Below are 13,088 nucleotides of genomic sequence, written 5' to 3'. Positions count from 1 at the left end.
ACACTTATGAAAGATGCTAACGGTAAATATATTAACTTTTTTGTTCGGTGACAAAATTGATTGACTTGTTTGTGGTTAATATTATCATCGCTTTTTTTTACCACCCACTTCCTCATTTTCCTCATCTTTATCACCAGTAACTGATTAGTTAATGAAGAAAAAGAAGATGATGAAGATGAGAACTGTCAAAAATTCGAGCAACATCTTTTTCGACTCTTTCTCCTTCTATGTTTCTCTAACCACAGTCTCTTTTGAGAGATGATTGATGAAGAAAATTAATAAAATAGAATATCCTAGTTTTCCATCCTCATCCTCATCACCATCATCATCATCATTATCTTCATTTTCATCTTCATCCCAACTCGTTAATCCGAATCAAAGCCTCTTACCTTAATTGTCTCTTCACTAAATCAAATGAGATTAACAAAAGTTACTTGATAATAATAAGCAGAAAAACAGAATCAAAACCAAATCCGAATCAATTGATTGTCGTTTTATTTGTTGTTGTTTTTTTACCCGAAAATTTTAATGGTAACAATTATCTAACAATTAATTGCAATCAACTAATCATCTGTTTCAACACTGATGCAATATAATTTCAATTAACTTGATGATCAACATAAAGTAACAAAAAAAAACCTTAACGTTAATAACAGTATATTATGATTACCATGATGATATTAATGATTGAACATAATTAAGGTTTAATAAACTAAGAGTCTGGTTAACTTATATACATTGGGTTATGTTGATTAAGTTGATTATGATGATGAGTCAGTAAATATGGTTTTTACATCTTCCACTAACTTGATTATTAGACTTTTGTTGATTAGATTTTTGTGATTATTATGATGATCAATTTTCAAGATACAGTCAACTTATCATCTTCATCTTCATCTTCATCTTCATCCTCATCCTTAGCATCCTCAGCATCTTCATCATCTTGTCTCTCCAGAGCAACGACATGACAACCTAAATGTTTACATTTTATCATAAACACTGCCAATGATCAATCTGATTGTTGTATTAGTTATGATTATGATGATAATTCAATCATCTTTCAATGAACTAATAGTGATCATAATCAAAGTAATGAGTGAATTAAATTTAATTGATTATTATTTAGCTTAAATGTTTCAAGAATTTGTTTATTATTATTATTATTTTTTATTATCTCTTTTTATTTCAATTTGGGAATTGATTAAATGGGATATTGATTAGTTTTCTTAAACCATTTGGATTTGATTGTTGTTACAACAATTTACTGTTATTATTATTACAGATTAATTAACTTTTTCCCCCTTCCCTTGTTATTATTATATTAAATCTAATTGGAAAGGATTAACTATAAGTTTAAATTGTTTCTCTGACAATTATTGTTAACTTTAATACACTTTGGTTAATAATCTGATTTCAATTCTTAATCCGATTAGATTTTATCGTAATCAGTGATTTAATTTTAATCAACATTATTTTCCAACTTTATCAACAATTGAGTTGAGTTGATTATAACGCTTTGATTGTAATCAATTGCAATTAAATGTTAATTATGATCAAGATTTTTCTTTCTTTAATCGCGTTTACTGATAATAATTAAGATTGTACAGTTAATTGTTGGCAATAATCATCGTATTATCATGAAATTTAGACTATTATTATTACATTTTATCATGAAATTAATCAGAACTTATCAAATTATCGTTGTTATTATTTTCGGGGAATCAAATTTCATGAAAAGTGAGGCAAATTTTGATAATCCAACCTTGAAATAGAATCGTTTTCAATTTCAATTGGATAGTAATAATAATAACTGTGAATGAATCAGTCAGATAGCATGATATTCAAATCAGACTGATTAATTGATTGAGATAATGGTTTTAGTCCAGTGAGTAAAAATTTTCCAGGAAAAAAGTTCATCCTTCATTTGAGATGTTGTTTCCAAGTGGAGGGAAATTTTCATGATAGTTACTTTACCTGGAAATATATTATACACCATGAGTTTACCTTTTTTTTCATATATCACATTTCGTAAGGTAACATGTTAATCTTATTTTTCCATCATCTTCTTGTTGTATTCCAAGAATCTACATCTTCATGATGATGAAAATCACAGGTAAAAACAACAACATTCTGGAATCAAAGATAATGAAGGTGTAAAGGAATCTGAATGTTGTTGAAATGAAAAGATAACCATTCATCATGATCAACTTGAAGATTCCCTGGTGAGACTTATTGACCTTTTCTTTGGATGAACCTTTGGCCCTCTGATTGTTCAGAGTTCTGAACTTTCCATCATCACCATCATCATCTTTTACCTGAGAGAGAGTCAGAGACAGAGACAGACAGAGAGAGAGGTCGCAAGAAATAGTTTCCATCTACATTTCAATTCAATTCTAACCTGTAATAATATCAAATAACCATTACCATCATCAGAATCAGAATCATTATTATCACCATGATGATGATTACGATGATGAAGATAAACATGAGGACACAATGGAAACAGTTTCTCTTGCAATTCCTAAGTATTAATGTGGATGAATTTTCCCTCGTCTTCCTTTATTTATGTCCCATTATTTTCCTATTCAAATTCCCAATGGAATTCAGAATCTTCACCCTTATCATTATCATCATGCTATCGACAATATGATCACTTTCATCAATATTGTCGTTTAGGAATTAATTTCAACTAAATTGAAGGAGAAAAAAAAAGTTAAATCAAATTCATTTTCGTGGTAAAACTTGTTGTTATCTTAATTTGATTACTTTCAAAGTCAATCAATTACAACAATCAAATATGTTTGATACTGTAATTGATTAATTAGATTACAAATCAATCATCAATTCCCATCGATAAAAATTGAAGAAAGTTTCAATTTTCATGTATCATCATTTGAATTTCCTCATCATCTTAAACTGCCCCATCAAAGTGTCATAAAAAAGTGATGATAATGGTCAATTCAAGTAATCGAAATGTATATGAAAAAAAAATTCTATCATCGATTGACCCTCAGGGTGTTGGAGGAAATTTTTTCCACCTCATGAATGAATTGAAACTGAAAACCATGATAATATTAACACTATTATCATCAGTTTCATGGTGTTATTGTTATTTTTATTTCTCCATTGTATCATCATTGTTATCGTTGACCTTTCACTGTCCAGCCTCTTTCTGTCTCTCTCAAGAGAGAGAGAGAGAGCAATAGAGAGGCTAAAGGTTATCTAAGAACATTAGAAAAAAAAGTTTTCTTTTTACCTGTAACCAATTTCATCATTATTATTGTTGTTGTTGTTTCTATCATGAGTGTTAAATGTATAAATGTAACTTGAAACACTTTTATCATAATTAAATTGAAGATGAAAAAAGTTTCAAACTACTCCCATTTTCACTCCCATTCATATTGATTCTGTTGATATTCAGTGTTGATTAATCAATAGGAATCACTCCCTGATATCATTGGACATCAGTGCAATATGTTTTGATTAATTATCAGTTAATCAAACATTGATTGTTGAGAATCAGATAAGATTAATGTTTGTTGTTGTTGTTTCCCATGTATCATCAGGGTTATCACACAGATTCACTTTCATGATAATATGTAAAAGGATAAAGATGAGGATGAAGATGAAGATATTTCTAGTGGATAATATGGTTTACCTCAGAAAGAGAGCACTCGAGAATTTGTTTATCTTTTTCTCTTTCTTTTATTGTTCTTTTCTCTCTCTCTCTCTCTCTCTCTCTCTCTCTCTCTGAGTTTACCTATGGATTGGAAACAGTTCATCATAAATGTTTATCTACTTTCCAGTCTGAATTATCCTGCAGGGTGAATCGGAAATGGTTTACTTTTCCATCTTCATTATTATCAATAAAGTTTAAAGGGCTTTCAATTAGATGCCCTCGGGGTAAAAACAACATTCACTCATAAGTCAATAGTTTAGATATAAAATGTTTTTAATGAATAAATTTATTAATCATCAACTGATTAACTCATTTTGATTGTTGAACAAACATTAAATTAGATTACATTTTAGGATTCGTATTTGGGATTAAATTAACGTTTAACCAATGAAATATATCATCATAATTTTTAAATTGTAAGTTAATTGTTGTTGATTCTTAAACTTACCAAATAATGAGATTACATTTTGTAGCTTAATTAATGTTGTTGTTGTTGATGGTGATGAAGATGAGGATGAATGGGATGATGATAACGGTATAAATGATAACCAACACATTCAATCACTTTAATACTATTAATCAATATAGAGAAGGAAAAAAATTTGATCTGATATTTTGACGATTGGATTAAAAGTTAATTGTTAATCTTACAATTGGCTTATTGTTATTACTATTGTTGTTGTTGGTATAATTGCCGGTTTCCGGGGAGGATTTCAACTTGGATAACATGGATGTCATCAATTCAGGAAAAGGAAAAGATGATGAAGATAATGATTAAAACTTATGATGATGATGATGATAAACAGATGATGATGATAAGTGATGGACAAACAAATGATTGTATTGGCCTAGATTAATATCAAACACGATGATCATGTTGATGAAACAAGAATAGTTTTCAAAGTGAAATAGATTCGAGGAAGAAAAAAAAAGTGAGCAATTGATGAGGAAAAAGAGATGAAGATGAAAACGAAAGAGAAAGAGAGAGAGAGAGAGAGAGAGAGAGAGAAAGAGACATTTTCTCCCATAGATTTGCTCTTGCGCTTTTCCAATCATTTTTATCATCAATTTATTTGATTCTCTGATTGTTGTTACAATGATTATCTAATTAATTTCACGGAAATCAGAGATGAGATAATCATAGTTACATTTAATTGTTGAGGTGATAAAAAGCACAATTATCTTACCTCAGTTTCGTTTAAAAGGTTGATTGTTTTTTCTCGTAATCAAATTTTATGTATGATAACAATTAACACTTGATCAGTTAAAGTGATTAAGTTTTTTTTCTTCTTCTGGTTGATTGTGACAATTAATTTCTTATGTTTTTTTTGCTTTCATTTCGTTTTTTACACTTCTTGCTTGGAGTAGCAATTAATTCATCAATCAACGTCTTTACATTTTGCTTTTATTTTCTTATAGACTTTCAATTGAGTTTCGTTTTTCATTTCTTAATATAACACATTGAGATATATATTAAGATACAATTAATAATAATAATTTTTTCTTGTAATAATATTAATAATAATAATAATAGTGATACAATCAACAACACATATAAAACCTACAAAGATGATAAGCGGACATAATGACGAATGATCTTCTTCAAGGTTTCTCTGTCCATTTGCTTGATATTTTACTTTCTTTTTTTCTTTCTCTTTTTTCTTGATTCTTTTTTCCAACGATGAGCATGGTAGTTGATGAAGATGAAGATGATAGTGATGATGTTTGGTGGAGGTGGTGGTGGTGGTGGATTTCATGATGATATCGGTGATAATGGTGGTGATGATGATGAGGCCATAACCATAGTCTCTGGGACCAGAAAATTGTTTTGTTTTGTTGTTTTGTTGTTGTTGAGATTTAAGTTCCAGAGGCAAGGGAAGTGGTTCCATCTTTGGATACAATTAATTTTAAACCAATTTCTTGATCATCTGGACTATTAAACCTTTCCAAATTGGTTTCTTCGACTAATTGATTGATTAATTGAACAGAATCTATACGCGTTGAATAGCAATCATTATCTAACGGTATATCCCTAATATCTAATTTTAATTGTGTTGATGTTTCATCATCTATGGCACTATTAGGACAACCGTCGGCTAATGATGATAAACCATCACCATCTAGACTGTTTGTTTTATCTCCTCTACCACCGCCACCACTTCCAACCAAAATGTTGGTTGTTACCTCGGACAGTGAATCATTACGATAAAGTGGAGGATAAAGTGGCATCGTTGATGATAATGGTCTTTTAAATAAAGGATCACCACATAGAAGGGTCATCTCAATAGTCACTTTAAGGGTTGAATTATCTTGTCTAGAATTTTTGTTGTCATATCCTTCCAAAAGGTATCTTTTGGTTATCTGTCCGGAGCCTGCAAATTCTGCTAAATCCAGTTCAACAAAACCAAGCTTTTGAGATGAGCGACCTCCTTTGACTTCCTACAGGATTGTAAAAGTATATTTAAGATATGGATACCAAGCGAGAGAGAAAGAGACACAAGATGATAATAAACACCGGTAACATTGAGAGATAATAAAGAAATAAGAGAAAAATAAAAGAAAAACAGGGTTAGAGAAATTGATTACTTTGGTTTCGGTTTATATAACATTGAAATTTTATATCAATAACCATCATCATAATAATCTAATAATAATAATGATGATGACGAGGGTAATGGTGATGATGATGATGGTGGTGGTTGTGGTTGTAGTACTGATAATGGTAATGGTGATGTTATTGATAATTTTTCAATGTTTTTTTATATTCACTCTTCTTTTTTTTGGTTGAATATTTTACCTTACGAACAGATAATCGAAGGAGAGTCGAGTCAAGAATACCGTTAGATGGGTTTGCACTCATTTTACAATTGAAATCAAATTTAGAGTTCCATTTAACTTTATGGTCTTTTACTTCTTCCCTGTTTGAAAAAATAACAAAATAAGAGAGAGAGAAGCAAAAAATTAGAATAGAAAATGACAAAAAATATGTAATTTGAATAATGGATATAGGGAACCAACAAAAAGAAAACAACAAGAGGAGGAGGATCCGAAGAAGAAGAAAAGAGAGAAAAAGAGTAAAAAAAGAGTAAAAAAGAAAGAGAGTAAAAAGGTTGAGACAAGTGAATGAATAAAAAGGGTCAAAATTTGTTGGAAAAGGAATAAACTAATCATCAGTTTAGAATAGAATTTAAAGAAGAAATCGAAATTCTTACCTAGGAGAAATATAATGGAACGATCCTCCTTCGAGAAGGCGACATTTAACAAAAATCTGTCCAGTTACAAATGGAACTGAACTCAATTCTTCCAAGGTAAATGACACAACAAATTTATACTTCTTTTTTCTCATTAAAAATGTCATCCTTACAATGGAGAAATTGAGTTAAAAGATTAATACACTATTCTAATTAACCCAATTAATGATGATTTTAATAAATAGAAATGATTTAAATGATGATTGTTGCTCAATGAAAGATAAACAAAAAATATTAACTCACTGGTTACATTGGAGATACTGGTTAACATTATGAGAGAAAAAATTCTTCACTCACCTGCTGCCATCTGGCGAATTTTCTAGAAAAAGAATATCGGATATTCGAGATCCGAATCTTGATCTGTTTTCGATACTTTTTGAGGGAAACATGTGTTGGGTTTTAATTGTTTCGAGTTTATTTGATTGTGATTAACTTTTTTCTTCTCTTTTTTTGGTTTCACAATTGTTTTTGACAATTTGAATCTTTTTAGTTTTTGTTTTATTCGTTCAATGTCTTATAACTTATTACAACTTTGTATCAATGACTGAAATGTTTTTGGATTTTGATTGTTATTTTTTGTTGTTTTGATAACAATCAACCTTTTACAATCAGATGATTTAATATTATAATATTATAGTTTGATTTTTGTTAAAACTGGTATGAGAAATGTATGATGTTATTTGATGATATGAGAGGTTTGCTTTCGTTTGCAACATTTTCATGATAATTTAAAAATAGTATTTTTATCAAATGTGTTCATGTGATTGTTGGTGAGATATGAAGAAACAGAATTTAATATCTTTGATCCAGATCTTTCAGAAGAAATCACTTTATCTTTTATATATATTTGTGTCACCAACCAAATGAATTAACTGTCAATTATACCCAAAGTCCGAAATAAATTATGGTAATTACAGTATTATTGTTAGGAGGAGGAAAAAAACTCGATTACCAGAGAAGTTTTTCAATGTCTTTCGTTGCGTTGGCCAATAGTCGGATGAAGAGGTTGATTATTTTAGAGAAATAGAGAAAGGTGATTAATTGTCGGGCCGATTTAACTTGCTTCTCTTGTTTTCTTCCTGTTGGTGTTGGGGTGTAAACATGAGCCACATAAATGTTTTGTTGATATGTTTTTTATGACAATGATGAATGAAATTAAAATTAATAATAATAACTGGGGTGATAATATTAATGGCCTTTTATCATCTTCTTTTTAACTCTTCCTTAATCAAGTTCCCTCAATTTCCTGTACATACTTTGAACGTAAGTAAAGACACATTTCCAATCTGGTTTATCTTTCATCAATATCATATCATCAGTATCAAGAAGAGGAGCAATATCTGCTTTGTCTCTGTGTGGATATAAAGAGGAGAGAAAATAATAAAATATTAGAAAATTAAAGAGAACATTAAATTAATTATAGAATTATAATGTAAGCAATGTTATGATTAATGTTCTATTGGAAAGTAAACAGCCAATTCGATAGTAATTATTTACTATTTATGATGATTCCAAAACTTACTCAGCAGTTTTAAAGGCAAGGTCAAAATTAGATCGACGATTCTTGGGATCCAAGGTGCTAAAGTCAAATGCATCCGGATAATAATGATGGATAAGTGCACAAAAAGCCATCCCATCACACCAAGAAGATGAGAAATTAACAATATTAACATGCTGAGGAAAGAAAAGAGAAAGGAAATAATTAGAAATCAAATTTCGATGGCAAGTTTCATATGTCGTAACGAGAATCTCGTTATCCTAAAAAAATTATTTAATTGAGTTGAACGTAACGAGAAGATGAGATTGGATTATTGTTTGAGAAATCGTTGTTGCTGTTGTTGTTGTTGATGATTGTTCATCATGTATAAGTCAACAATCAGAAAATAGTTCATTTGATTTACCAAATAAACAATAAAAACTTCACCCTTGGTGTTGGGTGTATCGACCATGTTTAGTTTAAAAAAAGAGGCAATAAAATCAAGTTCAATTTTTCTAATCCTCATCTTGAAATCACCCATCCTGTCATCACCTTAAAGCTTTTGTTTGATAATGGAGGGAAAGGTTAAAAGAATTGATTGTTGGATTTCAATTGATGATTGACATTGGTTAAAGTGGAAATCATCTCACCAATCAATAAATTGAGTTATAAATCTTTAACCTTAACCAAAAGTGTAGATGATCAACGTTACCCAATTTCAATAAAATCTTTTCCCTCCCTTTCTCTGTTTGTATTAATAGACTAACAGAAAAGAGCAGATAAAATGAAAGACTCACCGGGTACCCGGAAGTCTTTGTTTGACACCAGCGTAACAACATATCTTTAACATCAGTACCACTTCGTGCAACTGGACCAAACCTTGTTCTTGTCCTGTAAGAATAAAAAAAAGAGAGAGAGAGAAAAAAAAGAGAAAATAAAACCAACCAAAAAATGACCCAAACACAAAGTGAAAAAGAATAGAAAACAAGCCCAACATGAAAAAGAAAATGGACGATCAACGAAAGCTTTTCTCTCGCTTCCACCGAAACGATTCCCTTCAACATAAACCACTAAACCTATAAAACACTATCGACAAAACCACCGATCAATTTGACAAATAAAATTTCGACAATAAAATCAGAAAAAAAGACAAAAGAAAAAGAAAAGAAAAAAACACTTACACTGTGGTTTTGGTCTCCATGTCCATTTGCTTGAATTTGGCAAAAGCGTTAACAGTTGTGGTAACACAAGTGGATTTCGATTCAACATGATTAGTTGATTGTGCCAACCATCTACCCGACATGTTGATGGAATCAAAGAAAATATCAAATCTGTAAGTAGACAAATTAAAACAATTCAAATGAAAAAGAACAATTAAAAAGGTAACAAGTGAATAATTTTTTTCTCTCTAATGGATTAACTCACTTGTCGCTTTTGGCGCTACTGTAACAAAGGGTTAGAGTTTCTTTCGACTTCTCTGTCTATTTTTCTCTTTTCGGTTTTTCTGTTGAGAATAAATCAAAATGATTAACGTTTATCTTTTTAATTCTTTGAAAATTTCTCTCAATTTGAACGGTGATTAAATTAATTAGAGAAGGTGATTTATGGATTATTTGACTATAACCATCAGTTAATTACTTTTTAAATGGTTAAAAAATGATTAGAAAGGTTGGTTAACTGTTTCGCTTTTCAAGTGTAACTGTTTTTCATTTTCCTTTTCTCTTTGCTAATTTTTTTATTCTTCATCTTTTTTTTCTCTCGTTTAATTTTATCTTCATCATCTTCTTGTGATTTCTTGTTCTTTTTTCATCATCATCATCATTTTGTTGCCCTTGTGTTCCATTTGGTTTGTGTTATTTACCTTGAACAAATTGTCTGATATATTGACATGCGATTGATTTGTAACTGAAACTAAATTTTCTGTTTTCTTTTTTTTTCTTCTTTATTCTCTTTCACAGTTCCAGGATCAATTCTCATGGATGAATGTCAAGAATAAGAAAATATAAAAGATTATGCTGATCAATACCTTCTATTTGCTTATCTTTCTCTTACCAGTATCATTATCGTCATCGACATCATCATTTTCAGCATCATCAATATTGTCATGATACTGTGACTTTAAGATTGAAACTGATTTATAATTGGTGACAGTTTTTCAATATTTTGGCTTTACAATTGGTGTTTATAGAAGTCAATACATACAAAGCTACAAGTGTCTTTTTAGTCAATAGCTAATAGACTTTTCTAATCTACTAATTTGTGTATTATTATTGCCTCATCAATTCAAATTAACCCGTTAAAGTTGAGATGAAAAATCTACTGAGAGAGGGCGAAAAAATAAACTCTCTTGAGCCAGGATCAATTAACAGAGAAAAGGATGAGGCAACTGTCTGGATCAATCATCTATGAGATTTATATCATCACCATCATCTCTTTCAATCACAGAGAAAGAAAAATGGAGAAGCAAATCTTTAAACGTTTTCTCCTGACGTCTGGTTACATTGGATTCGCTCTCTCATTTTTTTTTCTGCCTTTTTGCGCTCAAACTGCGTATTCTCATCTTTATCTTCATCACTATTATAATAATAATTAACCATCTATTATTATTTCCAGTGTTCGGTGTGTTTACAGTTCATGGAAAGGAGAAGAAAAAAGCTTTGTTTACATTACCCAATGGCTATGGATCAACTATGGGAAAAGAAACATGAAAGAGAAACTGTTGTTTTATTTTTGGGTTTTAAACTTTTTCAGGAAGAACTTTTCTATTTTCTTCTTGAAAAGTTATAAATGGATCGACTCAATGTTTTCCCTCATCATATATCAACAAGATGAAGCGACAATATCCTCACCCCCAACTTTCCATCAAGAAGTGACAACAACAACAATACAAAGAGAGGGAAAATAAGGGAGATAATGTTTACTCATTTATTAGAGAAACAAAAACATCACATGATCCGCATCTTCATCCGCACCATCATTAGAACAATTATAATGGTAACATTTATTGAAAACTCGATTTCTCTCAATTTTCTGTTTCTTTTCCTCTTATACTGATCATTATTTTTCTTCATTTATTTTCTTTGATTGGCAAAACTTGGCTTCGATTGTGACGTTTGTCCAACCCTGTTCTAATTCATGGCCAGGTATTATTCATCATAATCATTATGGGAATCACTTTTAACTCTGCATCTTAATAATAGCAACAAGAATGATGTTTTTTACTTTGTCTATTACGTTGATGACAATAAACTCTACGAGCTGATTGAACATGGTGATGACACAATAAATGATAATCAACAAGTGAAAGTGCCAAAAAGAAAGAAACAAAAAGAGATAATCGAATTGTGAAATATGATATATATCAACCTGATCAGTTCTATAAAATTTGAATATTTTTCTCTTATTTTGATGCTTCGAGTAGGCTGATTATCGAGAAAAATTCAATTACATAGAAACATATTAACTCGGTGATTTACTGAGTTAATTCAAACTCTTTTTCTTTACATTTTCACAATTTTCTAAAATTAATCTATGGCTGATTTTCTGTTTTTGTTTAATTTCTAAACTTTTTCTTGATTCCAATCCAAACCTCGATTTCCATGATAGTTTAGAACTAATTTCTTCCTATTTTCCGCCTACATTGAGTTAAACAATAACGAACTAACAATCAACTTGCTTTATACTTTTTCCATTGTAAACCTTGGCCTAATCTCTATCCAGTCACTATTTCGATAATCTAAACACTCGAAAAGATTAACTAATATTTGAATCATTGATCATGAAAATTAACCAGCAATCACAATTAGTTGAGGTTCTAATGATAATTGATATTGTTTATCGATGAAAAAATCTAAAAATACACCGATACAAATTACGAACTAAAAAGTTGCATCTAATTATTAGATTCTAATAATACTAATATTAACAGATGCACAACAAGAATGACGATAACTAATTATGAAGTAATCAGAATGAATAATGAAACAATTAACAATCAACAGACAATTTAAAAGGTGATCCCTTCAATCAATCAAAAAGTAAAACGAATACAAAAAAAATCCAGAACAACAGAAACAGTTTAAAGAAAATTAATTGTCTCGAATTGTTGATTAAATCACAATTACAATTTCACTGATATTCTCCTAATTAAGTTAATCAATTAGAGATCAATCAATTGTAACAATTAAACTTGAAACTGACCAAAGAAAATCAATTGATAATCAATATTATTTACAGTTAACCAAAGGTAATTGTTTGGATGATCAAGATGATTTTAATTAGTAGGAAGTGAAAATTAACTTACTTTCAAATTGATGAAGATTATTTTTTACAATCAGTTGATTAACTGGATTAATTATTTTAATTGATAATTGTGAACTTGAAGTTGTGAAAAATGAATTGGAGACTTGAGTTTATCTTTTCAATGGGAAAATAAAAGTGAAACAATTAGTTGAACACTAATGTAATTTAGACTATTGAGAAACAATTCAAATCACAAGTAATTAAAGTTGATTGTGATTAAACATCAATGAAGAAGATGAAAAGTAATGAGAAAGAGAGAGAGTTTCTTTCTCCTCTTTATTTTCATTCTTTTACCGCCATCAGGTGGTCATCGAACTAACTATGAATTCTAATTAATTGTCAACAATTAATTAAATTGTTGATCAACATTCAGCTTTTC

At 29.8% G+C, this 13,088-nt stretch overlaps 3 protein-coding genes and 1 long non-coding RNA gene across 7 annotated transcripts in view; 1 reads left to right on the top strand and 3 right to left on the bottom strand.

The window, feature by feature from the left end:
* LOC128395847 (cell adhesion molecule DSCAM-like) overlaps positions 1 to 4,647 on the bottom strand; it is a 43,888-nt gene extending 39,241 nt beyond the window's left edge. The window contains 1 exon segment of the mRNA XM_053356333.1: positions 4,128 to 4,647. Coding sequence (XP_053212308.1) covers positions 4,128 to 4,236 — 109 coding nt within the window. The 5' untranslated portion in view covers positions 4,237 to 4,647.
* A 421-nt stretch (positions 4,648 to 5,068) lies between these two features.
* On the bottom strand, positions 5,069 to 7,177 carry LOC128395882 (protein FAM102A-like). The gene is made up of 3 exons (XM_053356360.1): positions 6,892 to 7,177; positions 6,477 to 6,597; positions 5,069 to 6,118 (listed from the first exon to the last, which is right to left on the bottom strand). The coding sequence occupies exons 1-3, from the start codon at positions 7,035 to 7,037 to the stop codon at positions 5,537 to 5,539; spliced, it is 849 nt and encodes a 282-aa protein (XP_053212335.1). The 5' UTR covers positions 7,038 to 7,177; the 3' UTR covers positions 5,069 to 5,536.
* A 234-nt stretch (positions 7,178 to 7,411) lies between these two features.
* Positions 7,412 to 12,892, bottom strand: LOC128395890 (smoothelin-like protein 1). Of its 2 annotated transcripts, XM_053356373.1 has the most exons (6): positions 12,711 to 12,892; positions 9,833 to 9,911; positions 9,589 to 9,738; positions 9,205 to 9,298; positions 8,453 to 8,604; positions 7,412 to 8,281 (listed from the first exon to the last, which is right to left on the bottom strand). In XM_053356373.1, the coding sequence occupies exons 3-6, from the start codon at positions 9,708 to 9,710 to the stop codon at positions 8,155 to 8,157; spliced, it is 495 nt and encodes a 164-aa protein (XP_053212348.1). In that variant the 5' UTR covers positions 9,711 to 9,738; positions 9,833 to 9,911; positions 12,711 to 12,892; the 3' UTR covers positions 7,412 to 8,154. The 2 variants fall into 2 exon arrangements, with proteins under 2 accessions (XP_053212348.1, XP_053212356.1); XM_053356381.1 differs by lacking the exons at positions 9,833 to 9,911; positions 12,711 to 12,892 and having other exon boundaries at positions 9,589 to 9,817.
* On the top strand, positions 9,920 to 12,640 carry LOC128395910 (uncharacterized). 3 transcript variants are annotated; one of them, XR_008326740.1, is made up of 3 exons: positions 9,920 to 10,075; positions 10,366 to 11,401; positions 11,551 to 12,640. It is a non-coding gene; the product is annotated as an uncharacterized LOC128395910 (long non-coding RNA). The 3 variants fall into 3 exon arrangements; XR_008326741.1 differs by having other exon boundaries at positions 9,920 to 10,253; XR_008326742.1 differs by having other exon boundaries at positions 9,920 to 10,280.
* Positions 12,893 to 13,088: the final 196 nt, after the last annotated feature.

The sequence above is a fragment of the Panonychus citri genome, unplaced genomic scaffold (assembly GCF_014898815.1).
Source record: "Panonychus citri isolate SS breed McGregor unplaced genomic scaffold, ASM1489881v1 Contig00023, whole genome shotgun sequence".
Classification (NCBI taxonomy): domain Eukaryota; kingdom Metazoa; phylum Arthropoda; class Arachnida; order Trombidiformes; family Tetranychidae; genus Panonychus; species Panonychus citri.
Note: the sequence above shows the minus strand (reverse complement) of the source record. Positions and strands in the feature narration are given on the sequence as shown.

Bases quoted from the DNA above. Each gene is read 5' to 3' on its own strand.
- LOC128395882 (XM_053356360.1), bottom strand. From the start codon at position 7,037: ATGACATTTTTAATGAGAAAAAAGAAGTATAAATTTGTTGTGTCATTT. The intron at 6,598-6,891 runs GTAAGAATTTCG...TTTTTCAAACAG, and splicing joins TTCCATTATATTTCTCCTAG to GGAAGAAGTAAAAGACCATA. The intron at 6,119-6,476 runs GTAAAATATTCA...ACAATCCTGTAG, and splicing joins TTCGATTATCTGTTCGTAAG to GAAGTCAAAGGAGGTCGCTC.
- LOC128395890 (XM_053356373.1), bottom strand. From the start codon at position 9,710: ATGTCGGGTAGATGGTTGGCACAATCAACTAATCATGTTGAATCGAAA. The intron at 9,299-9,588 runs GTAAGTGTTTTT...TTATTCTTACAG, and splicing joins ATGGAGACCAAAACCACAGT to GACAAGAACAAGGTTTGGTC. The intron at 8,605-9,204 runs GTGAGTCTTTCA...TTCTTTCCTCAG, and splicing joins CAAAGACTTCCGGGTACCCG to CATGTTAATATTGTTAATTT.